The 22,204-nt window shown below is 72.2% G+C and overlaps 1 protein-coding gene across 1 annotated transcript; it reads left to right on the forward strand.

Moving 5' to 3' along the window:
* Positions 1-3,146: 3,146 nt before the first annotated feature.
* On the forward strand, positions 3,147-19,179 carry PWWP2B (PWWP domain containing 2B). The gene is made up of 3 exons (XM_036027461.1): positions 3,147-3,592; positions 9,324-10,660; positions 18,612-19,179. The coding sequence occupies exons 1-3, from the start codon at positions 3,468-3,470 to the stop codon at positions 18,620-18,622; spliced, it is 1,473 nt and encodes a 490-aa protein (XP_035883354.1). The 5' UTR covers positions 3,147-3,467; the 3' UTR covers positions 18,623-19,179.
* Positions 19,180-22,204: the final 3,025 nt, after the last annotated feature.

Consider the following 22,204-nt stretch of genomic DNA (forward strand, 5'->3'; position numbering starts at 1 on the left):
CCGGGCGCCTCTGCCCCCTGGACCTCTCGGGCCCGCCACAGCCCGGGGGCTCGCACGTGCATGGCTCAGCACGGGGACAGGCGCAGCTTCAGAAACGGGGCTCAGAGGAGGGGGGCTGCAGATCAGTGGTTTTGAAACCACAGCAGTTGCTTGGGGAAGAGAGGCCCTGCCCTGAAAACATTCTTGCTCAGATGCCTGCAACCTCCGGGCTCCCTGATCTGGGCCTGGTGGGGCTTCAGGGCCACCGCGGGGTGTCGCCTCACTCACAGGAGGAGGGGAGGCACCAGTCACGGGGTGGGGGCAGCTCTTTAGGCGCCAGCCCCCCCACCAGGGCCCCTGAGCGTCTATCTACTCTGGCCCCGTGGAACACCAGTGGGGCGGGCGCTGCCGGGGTGGTCACACAGGTTTGCTGCTGCCATCCAGGCCGACCATGGCCTGGGCCGGGGGCACCCACTGCTGGCCTCGCTGCTGGGGAGAACTCTGACGATGGTGGCGGTGGCGGTGGTGACGGTGGTGGTGATGACTGTGATGATGAAGGTGGTGACGGTGGCGGTGATGACTGTGATGATGAAGGTGGTGATGGTGGCGGTGATGCCGGGAAGGAAGCCTGGTCGGCCGTGCACCCCACTCTGCTCTGGGCCTAGGGTGGCCACCAGCACAGGGTAGGAGGGGCCCGCCAGGCTCTGGTTCTCAAGTGTCGCGTGTGCCCACCGGCCTGCAGTGAGCACGGAACACTGCGGATGGTTCGTCGAAACAGGAGAAAAACGTACACAGAGACGACCAGGTCCTGTGGGGGAATAGGGACAGAATGGCCACCCTCTCTCACATGGGGGGGGCGCCCCGTGTCCACACCCGAGCAGATTTTTATTGAGAAAACAGACTTAGTTTGTGGATTCACAGTCTGGCAGAAAAGATCCAAAGAAGTAGGCGACTTACAAAGGTGGGAACAGAACCCCTGCTGTGATCCTGGGTAAAGTTTGGGGTTTTATATGAAAGGACTACAGGTTCCAAAGGTTTCCTGCCTGTGCCTTTAAACCCCAAGTTAATAGCACCCTCCAGCAAGCAGATCTCACGGGATCTTGCATATTCCATGTCCCAGGCCTGATCACCCCGGGGGCCCGCCGTCTCTGGTCTGGCCTGCCCCGCCCCTGCAGCCCTGAGAAGGGCAGGAGACGGGCAGCCAGGAGACCTGGGTTTCTCACATCCCAGGACAAGGACTCAGGCTTTGACAAAGCCGAGGGGGCAGGGGTCGATGCCCATCACCCCTTCACTTCCACAGCCTCTTCCCTCAGGCCATCCCACGTGATCACGTCTGTCTGAGGTTCATTCTCTTAGAGAATTGTTACTGGTCACTGACTGTCGGCCATGCAATGCAAAAGGGAGCCAGGCACAGAACAGGCAGCGTTCACGCCAGGGAAATGAGACTTGTCTCAGTGGCTCCTGGTCCGGGGGTCTCTCCCTCAGCCTGAGTCACGGGGTGGGGGTGGGGGGTTACAGCTTCCTGAGACCGGGGGTGGGGGGGCGGTCCCCAACACTCAAGAGCCTCATCTTGTCCTCCCCCTTCCGGCAACTGCCCAGCAGGACACTTGCTGCGGGGTGGCCTGTGTCCCAGCAGTGGGACCCGTCCTGGCCCTCCCACCCGTGGCCTCTGGGCACCGGCTCTACAGAGAACCGTGGTCTGTGACCCGTGGCTCTGGCCCCTGGATCAGGCAGCTGTGGAAGCCCTTGGCTGTGCTGGATGAACCCACCCCGGGGGCCAGCCCTGGCGAGCTCCAGTTGGAGGGAGTGGGGATGGTGCGGTAGACACCAGCCACCTGGCCAGGCGACCAGAGCATCTTTTGTTCCAGTCCTGTGGAGCTCGTGGGAGACAGAACGGGGTGTGGCACAGGCTGCGCCAACCGGAGGACAGCGCTGGGCAGCACTGGGCAGGCTCTCCGGTGGCTTCAGGGGCTAGGGGGGAGGGACGTGGGATCCGAGACTTGGAGAAAGTCTCCTGAGAGACTGGAGGATGGGCCGAGCTCCTCTGGCGTGAGCTGGGACCTGGGCCTGCGGAGGCCGGAGGCCAGCCTCTGCTCAGCGCCTCTGCCAGGGGTGGACAGAAGCGCCCCTGGCCTCGCCCCCCAACCCTGCACTGCCAGGGCGGCGAGGCGCCACCAGGTCCCTGTGGCCTCCCTCGGCTCCGCCCAGGCTCCTCTCCGACGGACCTGCGCCCCGCGGCCGCCTGAGGGCGAACACGAGCGCCGCTGCGGCGGCCCCGCCGTCCCAGGCGGCGCCAGGGGTGGCGGCCATGACGCAGGGTGCGGCCGGGCGGGGCCGGGCGGGGCCTGGCGGCGGGCGGCGTCCGGGTCGCCAGGACAACCGGCTGCGGGCCAGTCTCCGGTGACCAGCCAGGCGCAGCAATCGCTGCTCAGGGGGCCGGGCCCGGCTCCGGGCAAGGTCACTGCAACAGGCTGGGCCCTGCGCGCAAGTGCTCGCCCAAGTCGGGAGATTCGCGCGGAAGGCGCGCTCGAGCAGGACGTGGGCGGGGGTCCGACGTCTACTCCGCACCTCCAGGTCCCACTCCGCGTCGCAGGCCGGCTGCGCGCCAGAGGCCCCGTTTTCCCCCCCAAATTTGCCTCCACGCTGTGAACTGGCCGCGTGGCGATCCGGCCCCTCCAGCCGTGGCGGGGTCGCACGCAGCCCGCTGTTTCCCTAGCAACCCAGGGTGGCAGGTTTGCGCCTGGGAGTTGGAGACGGGATCACCCTCCCTAATCCTGGTGCGGCCGCCCCGGGTGCACAGGGCACCCAGAGCCCGGCGCGCGACGTTTCTTCACCCCGGGGCCCGAGCACACCGGAGCCGCCTAGTGCCCCCCACCCACCCCGGAGGGAGAGACTGGGCCGCTGCGGGGAGCACGCCTGTGTCCCCCTTGGCGCCCCGCGTCTCCTCCGCCCGGTCGGACCAGCTTCCTGCTTGCTCCGCCGGGACTTCCTCCCCTCAGGGCCGGGAGGCCACGGGGCGCCAGAGCCGGAGGCGGCGGCCCAGGGTCCCGGCCTGGGGGGCGGAGAGCAGAGGAGGAGACCTGGGGCCGGGTGGGAGGGGCCCCGGAAGGCCCCGGGCAAGGGTGTGGGAGGGGCCCTGGAGCGTTGCTGGCGAAGATTCCCCGCTGCCCCTCGCCTCTCACTCTCAGGCCCTCTCCGCGGACGCTCGCCACCAGCGCACCCAGAGGCCGGGCGCACACCCCGCCTGATCCCAGGAGCTGCGCAGTGCGTCTGCACGCCCGGCTCCGGAGGCGGCGCGGCCCCCGCGCGCGTCTGTGGAGCCGGGTTCCGGGACGGCGGAGCGGGCCGGAGTCCCGCGCACCCTCCGCGCCCCCGGCCCGCGTGCGGTGGCTGGCCGAGCGGGGCTTTGTGACGTCAGGCGGCCGGCGGCGTCACGCGCGGGCTGACCCGGCGGCGGCGGGCAGGCGGGGCGGCCGGGACGCGGGAGCATGGAGCCGCGCGCCGGCTGCCGGCTGCCCGTGCGGGTGGAGCAGGTCGTCAATGGCGCGCTGCTGGTCACCGTGAGCTACGGCCAGCGGAGCTTCGCGGGGATCCTGCTGGACTGCACGAAAAAGTGAGCACAGAGGGAGGTGCGGGTCCGGGGCGCCCCCCGAATCCCCTTGGGACCCCGACCCAGCCCGGGACCGGACCTAGGTCCAGGGCAGCGCCGGCGCCCGCTTTCGGTTTGCCCAGCCCGGGTGTCGGGGCGCGCGAACGCGGCCGCCGCTCAGGGGCGAAAGTGGCTCTCAAAGTCGTTGCTACTTTTTGGGCTGGGGGCGGGAGGGGCCTGGGCGCCGGCCGGCGAGCGGAGTCCTGGCCCCGGAACTCCGCGCATCTGCGTAATTAACGCACTTTTCTTTGTTAGGACGCACTGTTGAATTGGGCTGTTTTCGGGATTGTCATCTGTCGGTCGGGGTGGGGGCAGTGGGTTCAGATGCGCAGGACTCGTCGCGTTAGTTACTCAACCGGTGCTGCCCCGTCTGATGTCACGGCGCCCCGGGCTCCTCGGGCCACTGGGGCCCAGGTTTCCATGGGTGGCCCGCAGCCGTGTCCGGCCGTGGCGTTTAAAACACGGGGGGCGAGGGGCGCGGGGCGGGGGCGGCGGTGCTGGAGCGAAGGTACGAGTTCTGCTGGTTTCCGGGAGGGTCCCCGCAGGCGGTGGGCGGGCCCGCGCAGAGCCGCACCTGTGCCGCGGGCCCCCTGCTGCGGGAGAGTCTCCCGGACACCGCGTCACGTGGCGGTGAGCTGTCGGCAGATAAATGATGAGGCATCACCCAGGCGCGGAGGTCTGGGCGCTGCTGCTGCGGGGCCTCGCGCCCCGCCGGCGTCCCCGCGCCGGCTTCCCTCGCGGGCGCCGGACTCTCTCCCTCCGCGCCTCGCGGCTGGTTCTGCCGCTGTCGAGGCGGCCGCCGCTCTCCCCCTGCCATCCTGCTGACAGTCTCTCCTCGTGAGATGTGCCAGGAGCCATTTGTGCGCGAGTCACGTGACTCGCCAGAAGGCCTCCCGGTGACTCTCGTCCCGCTCCGAGGTGGCTGCGGCGGGGAGTGCTCGGGGGACGCAGCGACCCTGGGGGCTGCGGCGGGGCGGCCGAGCCAGCGCCCTGGGGTGTCTCCCTCCGCCGCCGGCCACCACTTCCTCTCGCAGGCAGGGCTGCAGGCCCGGGCCTGCCCCTAGCCCTGGCTCTGTGTGCGGGGCTGCGGGGCCCCGGCTGCCTCCTCCGAGAGCAGCGCTTGCCGCAGAAGTGCCCCTGCCTGCGCCCCGGGCGCCCTGACCGGGGACGCGGGAGGCTGCGGGGGGGCTGGCCGGCCGGTGGCCGGGGGTGTCTGCAGAGGCCGGCGCCCTCCCTGAGGCCTGCGTCCAACCTGGTTGGAGACTGCACCTCCCCACCCCCTTCCCCACCAGCTCGGGAGGGAAGCGGCCGGCGGCCGGGATCTGGCAGCTGGAGGACACGTGGGCGTCAGCCCCGCTGCGGCCACGCTCCGCTGTAACCGGAGCTGCCACAGAGCCAGGACCCGGGCCTGGTGGCCAGGGCTCTGCCCAGCCGGGTTTCATCCTGACTGGAGCCCCCCCCACGGCCCCCACCGCCCACGCTCCGTCCTTGTGGGGAATCTGGAGACCAGCTTGGCCTCCCGGCCCTCGGCCCCCTGAGGCCTGGGCCCACCCGGCCCCCTCTGCCGTCTCCCCGCGGTCCCCGGTCCACGCCTGCACCCACGGTGCTCCGAGCTGCGATGCTCGGGGGACGGCCTGCTTGCCAGGCAGAGCCCAGCGGCCTGGTGACTCCAGCAGTGGGGGCTGCCCTCAGGCCTTCGCGTCCACAGCACCCCCCTGCCGTCCCCAGGGCCCCTTTCCTCACGTGCCCAGCGCGGCTGCTCGGCGTGTGATGGCGGCAGGGCCCTGGCTGGTGGGGCAGAGCCCGTGTCCGCCCCCCGGGGACCCTCGGGTCCCAGAGCGGTGGGTGTGCCGGGACGCCCAGGTGAAGCTGCCGCTCGGGTGCCGACGCCACCAGGGCCGGCAGTGTCCTCGGTCACGTGCCAGCCCGCGGGCCCGGGAGCCCCACACAGGAGCTCGGCCCCGTGTCTCTGCTGGGATGGAGCCGTCCCTCCCGCAGGGCTGGGCCCCAGGTGTCCATGGTCAGGTCCTTGGCAGAGGAGAGAGGGGTGCGGAGGCCGGGGGGCCCCAGCGGGTACCCGTGCGGAGCTGGCCGGTGCCCTGCGCCTGATGCCCGTCGTCCGGCCATCTGGCCGAGTCTGGAACGAGCTGCCCAGCTCTGTGTGGTCTTCACCGAGATCCGCAGCCGCTCCGAGGGCTCACCTGCACCCGCGCTCACGGACGCTCGCTGAGCCCTGCTGTGTGCCAGCGAGTGGGCTACCTCTCCCAGGCACCCGGCCGAGAAGGGTGCCCCCTCGGGTCCACAGGCCCTGGTGGCCCTGCCCCGGCTCCCCAGGCTGGGACGCAGGGTGGGGTGGGCGTTTGGTGGGTGGTCTGAGGGCGCACCTCTGGCTGAGGACCTCAGGTTGGGTGGCTCTGGCTGAGGGGTGCCCCGAGGACAACAGAGGCGACCGGTGGCCTCAGAGGCCGAGGAGGGGGGTGCAGCTTCCTGCCAGGCCAGGCGGACGTGGGGTCTCCTTCCCCAACGCTGAGCTGGTGCTCCTCGCCTTGCCCCAGGGAGTCCTGGCCTCGTGGGCTCTCCAGCCCCTCTGCTGGACAGGGTGGGGTGCGGGCGTTGGTGACCCACACTCCGCCCTGCGGGTCGGGACCCAGGCTCCGGAGACACAGCCAGCCAGCAGTCCTCAGGCAGGAGAGCAGCCCCGCTCCGTGCTGGGCGCACCCCCATCCTGAGTGGAGGCAGGGCCACCAGGGGGCTGCTTCTGGGACAGTGCACTGGGCGGACACTGGGCCCAGGCCCCACTGGGCACGTACTGCCACCCGCCCTGGGCCGGCTGGAGGGACCGGGAGAGAGGTGCCCAGTGCATCGAAGGGCGGCACGGCCCGCAGCCCGTGGGCAGGTGCCACCCCAGGGGACGGGGCTCAGGTGTCTGTCTCCAGAGCTTCTGCCAGGAGGTGTCGAGAGGCTGGTGGGCGGGGGGCCTGGCCCGCAGTTGCTGGGGGTCTTCAGAGGGCTTGGAGGGCCGCACTCGGCTGCGCTTTATTGTGACGTCGCTGATGGCTCTCCAACCTTTTCGTCCAGGGCTCTGGGGCCAGCTGTGGCCACCTGGTGCCACGGCTCTCCCCAGCAAGTGGCCCTGGGGGAGGGCAGGCTTCCCTGTGTGGCCCTGGACGGGGGGGGGGGGGGGGGGGGGGATGGCTGCCGTGACGTTCCCTGCTGACACGTTTCCCTGACACCCTGAGCATAGCGGGCCCCAGCGGCCTCTGTGCTCCGGCAGGCCCGGGACCCCCGTGGGTGCTGCCAGCCTGGCCAGGGCCTCTGCGCCCAGGTGCACAAGCCCAGCTTGACCCCCCGGAAGGGCTGGCCCTGGGGTGAGCCCTTGTCCGCTGTGCACCGTGCCCGCACCCCAGGGCCCGGTGGTGTTCCTCCCGCCGGGGACAGGTGGCCGAGGCCCTTCCAAGAGCGCGTGGTCAGGGCCCCGCAGCGCTGGGCCGAGAGCACAGACCCCTCAGCGGGCCGGCCGCGCTCAGCCTCATGCCCCGCCCCGTGCGCTCGGGGGCCGTGGAGAGGGCCGCAGCCCCGGCCGCTGGGGCACCCGTTCCGGTATCCCACGCTGGGAACCGGGCCGCCCCGCCTGCTGGCCGCTGTTCATCCTGCAGGCCGAGTGGGTGTGGCCTGGGCCGGGCGGCCGCTCGGGGAGGAAGTTCGGCTGCCTGTCATGCCCGAGTCACGGGGCCCGTCCCTGCCGGCAGCCGGGCCTTTCACAGGGCTGCCGCCGCCGCTGCTGTGCGGGAGGACCCCCGCCGCCCCCCGGAGGGCCGGGGCCAGGCAGGCAGGGGCTGGCTGCCCCCCGGGGGCCCACACCAAGGACTGTGGCTCAGGCCTGGGCCTTGGGCCCAGAACCCTGCGTCCCTCCAAAACGTGCCAGGCTCCCCCGAGGGGTGGGCATCCCAAACTGGGGCAGGAGCCTCCCTGGACTGCAGCTGTGGGGCCCTCGGGCACGGGGCCGAGACGCGCTCCCCGCCCCCGGCCCCACCTGCGCCTGCAGAGAGGCGGCCCAGGGCCCCGTAGAGGAGGGCGGCTGGAGGGTGAGAGAGAGGGGCTGCCCAGGGGCCCCGCTCTGGTGGAGGGGGCTCTGCTTCTGCACAGGCAGGGGGTGTGGGGGTGCAGACTGGGGGGCGGGGGGCGGCGACATGTGGAGGCCGGGGTGGGGGTGTGGGCCGGGTCCCAGCGGGCTCACAGCACGGGGCCCCGGGAGGGCAGCACCAGGCCCCAGGGCCAGGGAGCGGGCTCTCGGGGGGGCCGCAGGGACAACGCTTCAGGACACGGGTGTGTGGTGGCCCCCCAGCTGTGGACCCCCTGAGCCTCGGGCCCCCTTGTCTGAGAGGCAAAATAAGAGACTTGGAAGTCCGTGGAGATTCCCAGCTTTCACCAGGGTCTGGAGCGGCACGGGGCAGACGCGCCCTGCACAGTTTGTGCTGTGACAGCGTGCCGGCCAGCGCTGCGGGCAGGCGGGTAGACGGGCGGCAGACCCTGGGCTCGGGCGCCTGCCCGTGCGGCCTCGTCGCCAGCTCTGCACTCTGCACCCCGCCCCCCGTCCCCGGCCTGGCCACGTGTCCGTCCGAGGGTCAGGAGCGCCGGCGGCCCTGGGTGCTCGGGGACGGCGTTCCCAGACCGGAGTGTGGCCGTGGCCGACCTCGCCTCCTCGCTGGTCGGACTCAGAGGGGAAGGCGGGGACGCCCCACACCCAACCTGGCAGCGCCTCGCGGGGCTGGGAGTCTGTTTCTGCTGAAGAACAGCGGCTCTCAGCGAGGGCGGCCGCACAGACGGGGTCACACTCGTTCCAGAGTGACGCGCTCCCGCGGGAGAGAGGGGTGGGCGCCGGGCTCGTGCTCGCTATCCGGAGTGAGGGAGCGAGGCCGGTGCCTTCCCGCGGCTCCGAGCCACCGTCGTCCAGGCTCTCGGGCCGGAGCTGCGCCCGGTCGGGCCTGGGGTGGCCCAGTGCTCCTGGGGTGCCGGCCACCCCTCGTGCCTCCCCTGGCGGTCCTCCCGGGAGGTGGGCCTCCCGCCTTCCGAGCCCCCTTCCGTGGCTGCGCCCCCCCCCCGGGGGCCAGGGATGCCTGCCAGGCAGGGGGAGTTCTCCAGGCGGTGGCGGCCCGGGGCAGCGTGGAGGACCCCCTTGCCCGAGTGCGGTGGGGCTGGTCAGGGCCCACCCGGCCTTCGGGACTCTGGCTGGGTGTCCCAAGCCCTGTCTGACCCCGAGACACGGGTCAGGCTCCGGGGCCGGTCTGAGGACTGCCCTGGGCGGGGGGACTGGGGGTCCTCCAGGGGGCCTGCCTGGGGTCTTCCCTCTGGTGGGGGACGGGGGGCCGTCCGTCGGGGGCTGTGAGCGAGGGCCCCAGCCGCGGGAGCTGCCCCCCAGAGGCCGGGTCAGGCGGGTCCCAGAACCTCAGGCACCAGGTCTGGGGGGAGGGGCTCCAGCCATGAGCCCACTCTCCCGTGGTGCCAGGAACCGAGACGTGGGTGCTCGCTGCCTGGATGCTGGTCACGTGACCTCCTGAGCCCGCCCCTCCCCCCGGGACTGACGCCTGTGGGGTATCTGCTCAGGGCCAGCGCCCGGCCCCGAGGGGCCTGGGAATGGGGTGGTGGGGAGTGGTGGGCTCGCCGCGTCCTGACTGCCCCTCCTGTCTCCCCCCAGGTACGGCCTGTTTGGCCTGCCCCCGCCCACCCCGCTGTCCCAGGCCGACGGTTCCCCCGTCAATGGCTGCCAGGGCCCAGCTGCCACGGAGGAGGACCCAGCGCCCATGCAGCTGGGGTCGGGCCCCCCGCCGCCGACGCCGCCTCCCTGCCCGGAGCCCTTGCAGGCCCTGCTGACCCCGCTGCCCACCGGAAGCCTGTCCCTGCTCCAGCCGTATTTCGAAGGCGCCCCCTTCCCGCCGCCGCTCTGGCTGAGGAGCACCTACCAGCAGTGGGTGCCGCAGCCGCCGCCCCGGCCCATCAAGAGGACGAGGAGGCGCCTGTCCCGCAGCGGCAGCCGGAACTCGGACTCGGGCCAGCTCACCCTGAGCCCCATCTGCCTGCGGCCGCGGCGGGTGCTCTGCGAGAAGTGCAAGAGCACCCTGAACGCCCCGGAGGCCGGCCCCGCACCCTCGCCGGTCCCCCGGCCCCGCCGGAGACTGGGCAGCGGCGACCCCGACAGGGAGCCCCGCAAGCAGGGGAGCCGTGAGGGCAAGGGGGCCCCCACCCCGGCCCCGGCCCCGGCGCCCGCCAGGAGGAGCAAGAGGGAGCGGCGGGAGGAGGAGCCGGCGAGGGTCCCTCGCAGCCCGGCCATCCGGATCTCCTACAGCACGCCGCAGGGCGCCGGTGAGGTGGTGCAGATCCCGCCCCGCGTGCACGGCTCCCTGGAGCCCTTCCAGCCCCCGCAGGCCCAGCGCGGCGCCCAGGAGCCCCGGGCGGCTCGGGACAGGCCGCCCGACGGCCCCTCCGCCCCCGTCCCCAAGCTGAAGCTGACGCGGCCTGTGCCCCCCGGCGCGGACCTGCTGCCCCCCAAGATCCGCCTGAAGCCGCACCGCCTGGGGGCGGGCGCCCAGCAGCAGCCGGTGTACAGGGCGGAGCTGGTGGAGGAGCTCAACGGCCTCGGGCGCGGCCCCCCAGCCCCCGCGCCCCCTGCGCCCCCCGCCCCCGCCCACATCGTGCTGGTGGAGCTGTCCTCAGGAAGCTCCGAGGAGGAGGACGAGGCCCAGGCCCCGCGGCGTCCCCAGGGCGACCGCGCCGGCTGCCCCGGGGCCACAGCCACCTCGGCCGGGGCGTCCGTGTGCAGCAGCGACAGCCCGGACGAGTCCAAATCCCCCGGCTCTGAAGTGACGTCGCCGGACGCCTGCGACCCACCTGCCGGCGACAGCGGGTCTGCAGCCGCCGCCCCCACGCCGGCCGGGCCGACGGTCCCGCCCCTGACGGTCCGGCTGCACACGCAGAGCCTCTCCACGTGCGCCGCCGAGGACGGGAGGACCGTGGCCGTGGGGGACATCGTGTGGGGTAAGGTTCACGGCTTCCCTTGGTGGCCGGCGCGCGTGCTCGCCGTCAGCGCCAGCCGGCCGGGGGAGGGGGCGCCCTCGGGGCCGCAGCAGGCGGAGGTCTCGTGGTTCGGCTCTCCGACCACCTCACGCCTGCCCGCCTCCCAGCTGTGCCCCTTCTCCGAGTGTTTCAAGCTGAGGTTTGACCGGAAGAAGAGAGGGGTGTACCGGAAGGCGGTGTCGGAGGCCGCCGATGCCGCGCGGCCCAGGGCCCCGGGAGGCGGGGGGTTCCTGGTCCAGTGTGGCACGTGAGCGGGGCTCCCTGGGTGGCCGAGCGAGCGTGCGGAAGGCAGCCCCTCCGGGCCACCGCAGGCTGCGTCTGCCTCGCTGTCCCTTTGCTCCAGGTGGGGGTGCTGTGGGGTGGGGTGGGGTGAGGCTCGGGGTCCTCAGCCACTGGCCTCACTGCTCCGGGGGTCCCTCCAGGACACCAGCCTTGCGGGGCCCAGAGACATGCTTTTAGCAGGGGGCCGGCCGTCAGCTGCCTTTTCGAGCACAGAGCTGGTTCGGGGGTCGTGGCCTGTTTCCAAAGCACCCTGGGGGGCTCCTTGGCCTGTGGGAGACTCTGGGAAGAAGGGGTGCAGTTTTCAGAGCCGGTGGTTTCAGCTGGGGGGTGTGGGGGCAGGTTCCCCTGCTGTTACTCCTCTGAGGCAGCACACCCTCCCACCGCCCACCCCTGGCCTGCACGCAGGGGTCTCCAGCCGGCAGGAGGGAGGGAGGCCCTGGGCTGCCTGCCCTCGGGGGTGGCCCCCGCCCCTCCACCTGCCATCGGGACGGGCTGGCCTGTGTGCAGACGGCTGGGCGCTCCCAGCTCCTGCAGGCAGCTCCGGGTCTGTCCCCGGACCCGGGTGTCACCCTCCGTCTCTCCCTCCAGGAGAGCTGTGCCAGCTTTCCAGCCCCGCTTCTCCAACGGACCTCTGGGACCGAGGCCTGTCCCTGTGTGGGGCCGTGGGGCGTGACCGGTCCCCACTCGGGATGTCAGGCTGTGGCTGAGGGGCTGAGGCCGCCCGCCGTGCGGGCCGCCCTGCAGCCCCAGGATGCTGTGCATCGCCTCTGATGGCTGCCACCAGCTGGAGCCTGGGCAGCGGGTGTGTCCGGCGGGTCACTGGTCCTGTGGAGGACAGGGTTGGTCCTCCACCCCCGCCGGGCTTCTTGTTTGGTCTCTGTGGCCTTCAGGCACCCGCCTGTTTAGTGCTGCAGCTTCCCAGGGGATGAGCCACGAGGCCTCAGCAAGGACCGCCAGCGTGCGACTGGGGTTTGTGGGGCGCCGGGTGGGCCTCGCTGCCACGCCTCGTGCAACGGGGCCCCTGGGGTGGAAGTCGCAGTGAGGGGCCTCGTTCCCACCCCGTCTGCCCACCTGCTTCCCGTTCGGGCCTGGTCGCCACCCTGAGCTGCTCTTGGGAGACGGGCGCGAACTTCCCCTTGCCCAGCCAGCTCCGGGCCCTGTGGTGGGTGTGGCCCTTGCCCTGACCTGGCGGCAGCAGGGAGGCCCCCCGGGAGCCAAGTGGCACACCCTGAGGCCCTCCGGCTCCCTCCCCAGGACTCCTCCCTGCTGCGGCCTGCCTCAGACCGCGGGCTGTGGCTGCGCCCTGCTGGCCCGAGGACTGTCGGCGGGGCCTCCTCTAACTCCGTGCTCCCTGCCGGCCCCGGCCCAGCCCTCTGCTCCCAAGGGCCCTCCTGCCCTCGGCCTGGTCTGGAGGCGGCGTGGACGGGCCCCTCTCGTGTGTGTCCATTTGTCACCGAGGGGGTGGCAAGCAGGTCAGCCCTCGGAGTGTCCTTCGAATCTTGGCCGTGGGGGACAGTTGCAGGGCTGGTGAGCCCACGCAGCACCCGCCCAAGTGAAGCCTGCGGCCCGGGAGCCCAGCGTGGCCCTGGTCGCGACCCCCTGCAGGGAGAGTTCGGCCCTGGGGGCCTGGGGCCAGCTGTGGGCAGAGGTGGGAGGAGGAATCTCGCCAGGCGGCTTTGCCTGCTGAGTGCCTGTGCCCCCAGGGTGACCTCTCCGGGCCTCGTTCCTCTGGCGCTCGGCTCTGGGAGCGCGGCTGCCAGGGCCCTCGAGGCGCCGAAGCACGAAGCAGCTTCGCCCGATTGGCTCCGTGGTTTCGCGTCTCGAGGACTAGGCTGTGAGCGAGCAGAGGTCACACCAGCCAGGTGGCCCACCTGCCGCCACCCACGAGCCTCAGCGCCCGCTCCGTGGGGCCCGCTGGTGGAAGTTTGCTCCGAAGGAGACCCCGGGAGTCACTTTTACTGGGAAGGTGGGCTTCCGTGGGTGAGGCCGGGGCCGGCACGTGAGCTGGACAGGCCCCTGGGCTGCCGCCGGGCCTCCCCATGCCAGCCCCTCCCTCCCTCCTGCCGCCTCCCGGTGGCCGGCGGCGAACCTCAGGGGCTCGCACAGCACAGAGTCTCCCTCGCCCGCCCCCGGGGGCGCGGCTCTGGACTTGGCTCTGTCCGCGTCACCGTGCAGGCGGGGCCCGTGGGGCCGGCCTCGGCCTCGAGTGACCGCCCCCTGGGTGCCAGAAGCAGCAGAGACTCATCCTTGCGGTTCTGGGGGCCGGAAGTCCAAAATCAGGGCGTCCGCCGGTGGCACCCCCTGCCGAGGCTCTCCCGGGACACCCCCCCCCCCCCCCGCTCCCAGAGGGGCGGGGCTTGCGGCCGCGTCGTCCGGATGGCGGCCTCTCTTCCTCCGTGTCCACGCTCCCTGCGCCTCCCTCCGGGAAGGCGCCCCCCCCTCCCCCCGGCACGGCGTCCGCGGCCGCCTGGGGGACCTGCTCTTCGCAGAACCTTCCCCACAGGAGGTCATGTTCCGTTTCTGCGTTTGGGGCCTGACGTCTCGGGGGTGCCACTCGCCTACCGCAGCCTTCTGGCCACCCCGCGAACTCGCCAGGGGCCCCTGTGCCGCGCCAGCCTCCAGCCCCCCGGACAGAAGGCCGCCCGGACCCAGGGCGGAGGGGTCAGCGGTGCAGAAGCTGACGGCGTGTTCGGGGACGGAGGGGCCCTTGTCCCAGAAGGCCCCACGGCCCCGCTGGCTGGCTGTGCCCTGGAGGCGTGCATCCCGGCAGCCCCCGCTGCCTCCGGCTCTCGGCTTCCCGGCGGCGATCCTCCCGGGAAAGGAAGACACAGACCCGGAAAACCAGCCGGGAGCCCACGGGGCCTCACCGGCGAGGGCGGCAGGCCTGACGGGCAGCGGCCGGACGAAGATGAAGCGTCCGGACCCTGTGTCCGGAGCCTGACCGCTTACATGTGTCCTCCCTCCAGCTGCATGCCCCAAACCAGCCCCTCGCCCCCAGCTCTGAATAAACACGTGTTTCTGCTTCTGGAGACGGTTTCCAGCCGACGCCCACGCCGCCGCGTTCAGGGAGTCAGGTCCCCGAGGTTACTCTGTTCCAGAAGGAACCAAAGCCTGTGATTCTGAGCCACCTGCCACCGTGGGGGCTCCGTCCCCGCCCCGGCCTCGGACCCGGCCCCATCCCGCTGCCGCCTCCGGGCAGCGGTGCCAGCGTCAGGGAGGGCTGGGCGGCCAGGTGTGTGCGGCGGACGCAGCAGGCATGGGCGCCAGTGCCCGGGGAGCCCCCTGGGGTGTGTGCGGCCGCTCTTCCGGGGGCTGGGTCTCCGGGGGCAGGGGCTTCAGGCCGGCCTTGCCCGCTGGGCCTTCCGGGCCACACGCGGCTCTCTTGCTGCCGGGGCGTCCTAACCTCGGGGCCCGGTGCTCGGCCAGAATGCTCACTGCTGCCCGGTCTCTGTCCCCCGCCCCAGATTCTCGTCGCTGGCCCGGCGGGCGCCTGCGTGCGCTCCAGGCGGGGCCCCTGCCCTGGGGTCAGATGGTCCCGGGGCACTCTCGGGGGGCCAGCTGTGGTGTGCTGCCCGTGGGGCGGCCGGCGGTGCCCTCTGGGGTCCCGCAGGGGCGCCCCGGTCGCCCACGCCTTCCAGCTACGGTCTTAGAGAAAGGCGGGGTTCATCCGAGTCGGTGCCCGACAGCCTCCCCGCGTGACCGGTGCACCCGGGCCGGAGCGTGTGCGCACCACGCACACGTCAGCCCCTGCGGTGTCCCCCAGCCCCGGGGCGGAGAGAGTGGCTGCGCCTGCCGTGTCCTGGGGGCCGAGGGGGGCGGGGGCCCTGCACGTGTCCCCGCCTGAGCACAGAGGAGCGGGAGCCAGGAGCCAGGACCCAGCGCCTGCCTCCGTGGGTCTGGCGACGCCCGGTGGTTCTCTCTCCTGACCGCAGCCACACGGCCGTCGGTGCAGGAACTGCCCGGGCCCCTGTTCTCAGGAAGGCTGTGGTTTGGGACGGGGCCGGTGATTTCTGCTCCTCGGCACTGGGAGACGCAGGTGGGCCGCCATCCCCGGCTCTGGGCCCCAGCCGGCCCTGCCCTCCCTCCCACCCGAGTCCACGCAGCGCAGGCCCCACACTGGGAGCCCCCCCCCTCCCAGACCCCGTCTTCGCAGCCAGCCCCAGCCAGAGACTCTGGGTGGGGGAGAGCGGTCTCAGCCGAACCTCCTGGCGGGGTCCCCGGGGGGCACGGTGGCCACGGGGCACTGGCGGAGGTGTCCCTGCTCCTGGGAGGCCGGCTGGCCCTCGAGGGCCAGGCAGGGAGGAGGGGCCGTGGGCCTGCACGTGGGGAGAGTGTCCCGGCGGGGCCTCGGGCGCTGGGTGCGGGGGGCGGGGCCCTGCTGGGGGACGCGGGCAGCAGGTCAGGCCAAGCTGCCTCGGGGGATGGGGGCCTGTGTAGGGGGGTCGGGTGCCCCCGCCCAAGTGACCTGACGTGGTGCTGCCCCATGGAGGCGAGGTGGGGGCCCCCTGCCAGCGTGGACTGAGCGTCTCGGGGGAGACAGGCCAGCAGGCCTCACTGGGCTGCCCGGTGGCTCCCCGGGGGGAGGGGGCTCCTGCCTGGGAAGCCCCCGGAAGGAACAGCCGGGCCTGCACCGCCCTGCGTTCCCACTGGGTCTGCGTGGGCAGGCAGGAGGGCAGGCAGGAGAGCGGGGCCCTGGGGGCTGCCCTGGCTAACTATAGTCGGGGGGCAAGTCCCCCCCACCCCGGCCCAGAGCGAGGGTTCCCCGGAACACCCTGCCATGACGCCGGCCGGGAGCGTGGGCCAGCCAGGCGGGAGGAGGGAAGTGAGCCGGGCAGCGGCTCGTCTCAGTCCGAGGGACCTTTCCCACCCGCGGTTCCCAGGAAGGCTCGGGGAACTTCCTGCTCCGCCGGCAGGTTTCTAAGAAGACCGCGTCCTCGGGGAGGCCCAGCGGGGCCGGGGCGCCCGGAAGGTGCGGGGTGCCGGGCGGGGCCCGTCATGTGCTTCTCCCGCGAGGGTCGTGGCCGACCGGCTGTCCAGCTGGGCCGCCCTTGGCTGGAGCCCCTCCCAGAGCCCAGAACGCAGTGGGAAGTGGGTGCCCGTGGCAGCTTCCGCATGGCGGCCCCCCCAACCCCGTCCCGCGGCCCCGACGGCTCCTCCTCAGCTGGTCTCTCAGGCAGCTCCCGGCCATCTGGGAGGTTTGGGAGGGACACCCCAGCGGACGGGAGGGGGCATGGAGACGGTGCCGCCCGGACCCCCGCCCAGGATGGGCTGCTGTCCCCGCCTGCGGCTCAGGCCCAGATGTCTGTCCCGTGTGGGGGGACCAGGCCGTGCTGTCATGACGGGTTTCCCGCCTGAGGAAAGCCAGAGGGGAATGGTTTGGTGGGAGCTCGTTTGTGGGAGAGGCCAGGACCTATGTGGTGGCCGTGGCCGCACCCACCCAGGGGGAGGCCGTGGCGATACGGACGGCTGGGCCCTGCCCAGGCCCCCGCACCTGTGGGGAGGGCACCACCCCCTCCGGCAGCCGGAGGTGCTCCCTGACGGTCTCCCTCCTGGAACGCTGGGAGCTCAGGCTTCCCAGGACCCGGGGACAGTGAGCCGTGCTTGGCTGGAGGACGTTTCCTGGGACCAGTGGCCTGGCCAGGGACAGGGCTGCTCCCTCCCCACGCGGAAGCCCCGCCCTCAGGCGCTCGTTGGGGGTGGGGTTCGCTCCAGCCCCCAGGCTGAGCCCCTCCCTGCCACCATCCTGCCACTCTGACCCGAGGCCAGCGGCTTCATGTGGGGAGGCCGGTGCCTAGTCCCACCTCCCCCAGGCCTCCCGGGCCCCTGCCTGGGGCGTGCTTGTCCTCAGAGGACCGCTCTGGGCCTACACGTGCCCCTCCCCACGGGGTGGACCCTGGGGCCTCCAGCCACTCGCTGGGCCGGGTGGGCCAGTGCTGCCGGGCCTGGCCTGGGGCTCCCCTCCGAGCCGGCGGGGCGAGGTCTGTCCGGGAGGCCCCGGGCTGTGCATGCTGCTCCGGCTTCGGTTCCTCGTCCACATGCAGACCGGAGCGAGACGCCCTCGCCCGGAACCTCCCGCCCCCGGTTCCCCGGCATCCGCGCCACGTGTGCTCGGGCTTTCACCTGACTCACGGCGGACTCGCCTGCGTGTTCCTGCGAGCACCCAGCCCGCCGTCCGCGTTTCGGGGTTTCTGCACGCGGGCATTTCTTACGGGCCTCTTTCTGCGGAAGTTGGAGGTTTTGCCGCCTCACACCACCCCCCCACCCCCACCCCCGCGCCCCCGACCCACCCAGACGCAGGTGTGGTGCCGGGTCACGAGACAGCAGCCCTCCCGTGCGTGCGGGTGGCCGAGAGCGCGCTTGACTTCCGTGCGGCTCCGTGCTTGCAGCGGGCTGAGCCTCGCTCTGTGGCTGCTCCTTCTCGTGTCTGTGCCTGCTGCCTGTCCCCACCCTCCTCCGAGAAGCTGGACTTGCGTCGGCCCACGGGCAGGTGTCTGTGTCGGCTCTCGGCCAGTGTGGGAGCAAACTCCCCCAAACCGCAGTGCCCACAGCCGCCTCGCCCTTCCTCCTGCTCTTTGTGCCCCTGCGCGTGGGCCTGAGGCGCCCACCTGGCTCCTCGCCTGCCCGAGCCCCGGGGGGGGGAGGCCGCTCTGCCCCCACGGGCTCGCACACACCCCAGGGCCCCTGTCTGTGGCTGCTGCCCCGTGTGGAGGGCCAGGGTGTCACCGTGGCTGCTCACTGCTTCTTGGAGGGTGGATGGGAAGCAGCTGCTGCCTTGGGGCCGGGCCAGGGCGGGTCCAGTGGGCGGGGTGGGGCGACCTGGGGCCCCTCCCACCCCAGAGCCCAGCCCTCAGGTCTGTAGGCCTCTGCTCCTGCCGGCCAGGCCTCTCCCACCCCAGCTTCCTGCTTCCTGGGCCCCTGCCTCCCCCGCCCCCAGGATCCTCCTGGGTCACGCGTGGCCTCACAGACCTGCCTGGCCTCCCCCCGCCCCCGGCCGGTGGGGTGGAGGATGGGTGGAGAGTGCTTTTCCTTGGCGGAAAGCCAGGCTGCTCTCTCTGGGGGAGTGGGCCCTGAGCTGCCTGCCTGTCTCTGTGGCCGGGTCTGCCCGGCTGGGAGGGGACCTGGTGGTCAGATGGAGGGGGCACGTGGGGGCCTCCAGGCTGCGGGGAGGGTCTCCAGGGCCTGTCGGGCACAGTGCCCCCCCCACGCGGTCACACACTGGGGTCCTTCTGAACCGGAACCAGGGCCCTGTGCACAGTGTTAGCTTCCCCGAACCCTGCCAGGAGCAGCCGGAAAGACCTGGAACAGCAGGGCCCCCTCAGCACCCCTGTGCCTGCCGGGGCTGCAGGCTTCAGGGCGGGTCCTGAGGTCCAGGTCTCGAGCCCTTGGGCTCCTGCATCTTCCCCGGACAGTGCAGGGCTGCTGGGGTGGGCGGGCCCGGGGGTGCCCACCCAGGCAGGAGCCACAGGCCCAGCCTCGGCCCCGGGGAGCTGGGGCCGGGGCTGGGGTGGGCAGGTCCAGGGAGAGTCTAAGAAGACACCCGGTGGGTGCTCTGGCCCGGGGCTTGGACCCTCGAGACCTGCACCTAGTACGTGACCCTGTGGTAACCTCTGCCCTTTCTGCTCCCCCCAAGGTCACCGGTGATGAGGACACTGCTGTTCTCCGGATTGTTCGACTTTGGGCGTCCCCCTCCTCCGCGCCCCCGTTCTGCCTGAGGCCCCCGCGTGCCTTCTGGGGGGCCGCGTGCAGAGCCGTGCCGGGCTCTCGGTGGCCGGCCTGGCCCCCGGCTTCCCGGGGGGAGCGGCGTGAGCGGCTGGAAGGACGGAGCCCCGGGACACGGTGCGTTCTGGTGGCCACTCGCATTTATTCTCCCGACTCGGGCGGCAGCTTTTCTGGGGAGGGCCGCCCCGCAGGCCCCGGGACGAGCGGTCGCTTCAAGCCCTTGGTGTGGGCGGGGGGCCTGGGAGGGGGTCTCCGTGCCCTGGAGCAGCCGGGGCCCCCTCCCGCTCACTGCAGAGCTGGGGCCCGCTGAGCGCCCGGCGCTGGCCCCCAGGCCGCCCCGCCCTGGAGGCACCTGGCGGTGCCCTCGAGGACGGGTGGGGCTGTCACCTTGGAAACAGACTTCACCGTCGGAAGGACAGAGTGGGCTCCTTTCCCTTCCCGTCACTTTAAAGACCGAAAGAAAGCAGAAGAAGAAGAGCGTGAGCGCTTCCCTTCCTGGTTCTGCTTAAGGAGAACTCGGGGACGCCCTCCCCGCGGACTCCCCGCCGGCTCGGCCCCCCCACCCGCCCCCACCACGGACACTGGCCCCTGGCTGTGCGGGGACAGACGGTGGGTCTGATTAAAAGGGAAGGCAGCTTTGGGTTGTTTTTTTAAGGCTTTGTGACCGTTTCTTTAAGCATCAAATGAAGCACGTTTCCCTCTCAGTTGGATTTCACAGCGCTCGAGCCCTGCCTGGCCCCGTGGTCACCTTTCACCCCAGGAACCGGGGGGTGGGGCCCCATGTCTGGGCTGGTGGCCTCCCGCCCCCTGGTGGCACCTGGGTGCCGGGGTCACCCTCTCGAGGGCTGCCCCCAGTTCACCGGGCTGCCCCCAGTTCACCGGGCTGCCCACAAGGAAGCCCACCTCCAGCCCAGCCCTTGGACCCCGTGGCCCACAGGGGGAGTCACCGTCCCCCTGGGACAGGGTCCCGCTCTGTCCTTGTCCCCGACGGTCGGCAGGGCTTTATCGGAGGAACCCTGGGCGTGAGGCGCTGCCCTGGGAGAGACCCCACCACACCTGGTCCTCCCTGGAGGCCGAGAGCTGACCCCGGGCAGTGTGGGCAGCAGGAAGTCCCTCACTGGCCTGTGGCCATCCTTCCGTGACCGTCCCTTCCTCGTGTCCAGAGGCCCCTGGCCTCCCTGTGGCTGGAGGGGTCCCTCGGGCGTGAGGCGGAGACCTGGCCCCCCACTCACTGCCCTCCTCCACCCCAGGGCCGGGGCGGTGTCCCAGGGGTCTGGTCTCCCCACCTCCCTGGTGCTGAGTGGAAGACCCTCCCCTGGGTCCCCGCGTCCCCTCGTTCTCGCCGTGAGACGTGACCTGGGCTCACGGTGGCCTTGGCGCAGAAAGAGCCCGGCCTCCTCCAGCCGGGGCGGGGCCGGCCTGGCGTCTGCCCCGCCCCCCCAACCCCCCCCCCCCCCCCCAGCCAAGCAGACCCACATCCCTGCTCTCGGTCCCTGCGACCCTGCTGGCCAGTGTCTCCCCAGCGCCAGCTCTGCAGAGGTCTTGGGCCTGCGGTCTGTGACCTGGCCGTCCAGGGCAGTGTGAGGCCAGGTGGGCATCTGGCCCCTGAGGGGGCGGGGCCTGTGTGTGGGGTGCTGTGCAGCTGGAGGGGGGGCAGGTGGCTTCTGTGCCCCACAGAGCCTCCCCGCACGGCCCCCTGTGAGGAGCCACGCACATGCCTCCTCCTCTCGGGGGTGCCGGGGGATAGCACTCGCTTATGGGACCCTCACCGTGACCCGCAAGTCACCACAGCCCCCAGGTGCCACGGCCGGGGAGACCAGGGCCTGGGGCCACCACAGCTGGCTCCCGACCCCACCCTCACCCCATCTGCCGGGTTTAAGACCCCCGGACCCTGCCGGAGCCCGTGTGCACCCCAGCTGTGCCGGCAGCCTGGTCAGCAGCACCGCCCCTTTGCTGGAGGTTGTTTTTCCTCTAATTAAAAAGTAACCCCTGTTGGCGGTGGGAAATTAGCAACGTAAAGAAAAGCAGGAAAGAAAGTGGAAATCTGCAGGCCCCGCCGCTGGCCTTACCCTGCCCAGCTTACCTACTGGAGCTGGCGACGGGCCGGGATGGGTGGTCTGCCGCTGCTCCGAGCAGGCTGACCCTTTCCCCCTCACCAGCTCCCCGGCCCCTCCCTCGTGGGTGGGAGGCGCAGCGGTGCCCAGTGCCCGCCCTGCACGGCCCTGCTGGGCCTGGGGTCCGTGTGGTGCTGTCGCCAGGGCCAGCCTCCCGCCCCCCCGCCCGCCCACAGAGGCGTCCTGGCAGCGGTGGCCGGTTTATTTTTAGCTCCGCCTGATGCCAGGATTGGCCTTCCCACCCCTGAGAGCAGGAGTGGGCGGTGAGGCCCCCAGGCCTCCGACGGGGCGGTGAGCGCCCTGACCCCCAGCCTCTGCGGACGGCCGTGGAGGCAGGAGGCAGGGCCACGGGCCACCTCCGTCCCGGGTGCAGCCGGGGGCGGGGCCCGGGGAGCCCACATGGGGTCGTGCCAGTGTCTGCTCTCATGGGCAGGGTCGCCGAGGCCGAGGCCGAGGCTGGAGCGAGTCCGGCGGCCTCTCCCAGGGGCCGGGGGTGAGGGCAGGCCGGGGTGGCTGGGGCGCGTCTCGCTGGCTCCATCACCGAGCACTGCAGGCGTGCTCCCACAGTCCGGAGGCTGGGGGTCCGGGGTCAGGGGTCGGCTCTCCGGGGTGTGGTGCGGGTGCCCCCCGCACGGCAGGGGGAGGGGACCGGGGGACCTGGTCTTCTGACGAGGACACCGACCTTCATGGGGGTCCCACCCTGCGGACCTCACCCCACCCCAGTCGCCCCCAAAGGCCCACCTCCAGACGCCTTCCCCGGGGGCGATGCTGCAGCCCTGGGGTTGGGGGCACAGACACCCGGTCCCACGGGGTGGGCGCCTGCAGGGTCCGGGATGGGGTGGCAGTGAGCTGGGCCTCGGGGAGGAGCCAGGATGGTGGGCCGGACGGGGGGTGCCGTGGGGGTGCACCGTGGGCCCTGGAGGGCGGGCTGCAGGGAGCCGGGGGCCAGAGGGGCCTGTATCCCACCCGCCAGGCCCCAGGGAGGGGTGGGGAGTGGGGTCCAGGGCGAAGGCCCCCCGTGGGAGGGAAGGGGGCCTCGGTCAGTGCGGCAGCACGTGGGGTGCGAAGGGGAGCTGCTCCCCGAGCTGCAGACCGCCCTGTGGACGAGGGTGGGCAACGGGCCTGGGCGGGTGCAGGGGCAGTGGGGGGCCGACCCCCCAAGGAGGGGGCTGGGGCCCTGCCCAGGCCCTGGGCTCCGTCTGCCCTCCCAGCTCCTGCCACCCCTGGGCTCTCGTGAGGCGGGACTGGGGACGGCACCCAGCCCGGCCACCCACAGAGACACCTGATGGCAGTGGCAAAGGGGGTCTCAGGGCCACCTGCCTGGGCGGGCGCCCCGCCCTCGGGCCCCTCACCAGAGGCAGTTCAAGCACCGAGCCCCTAACGGCTGCTG

The sequence above is a fragment of the Phyllostomus discolor genome, chromosome 5 (assembly GCF_004126475.2).
Source record: "Phyllostomus discolor isolate MPI-MPIP mPhyDis1 chromosome 5, mPhyDis1.pri.v3, whole genome shotgun sequence".
In the NCBI taxonomy this organism is placed as follows: Eukaryota; Metazoa; Chordata; class Mammalia; order Chiroptera; family Phyllostomidae; genus Phyllostomus; species Phyllostomus discolor.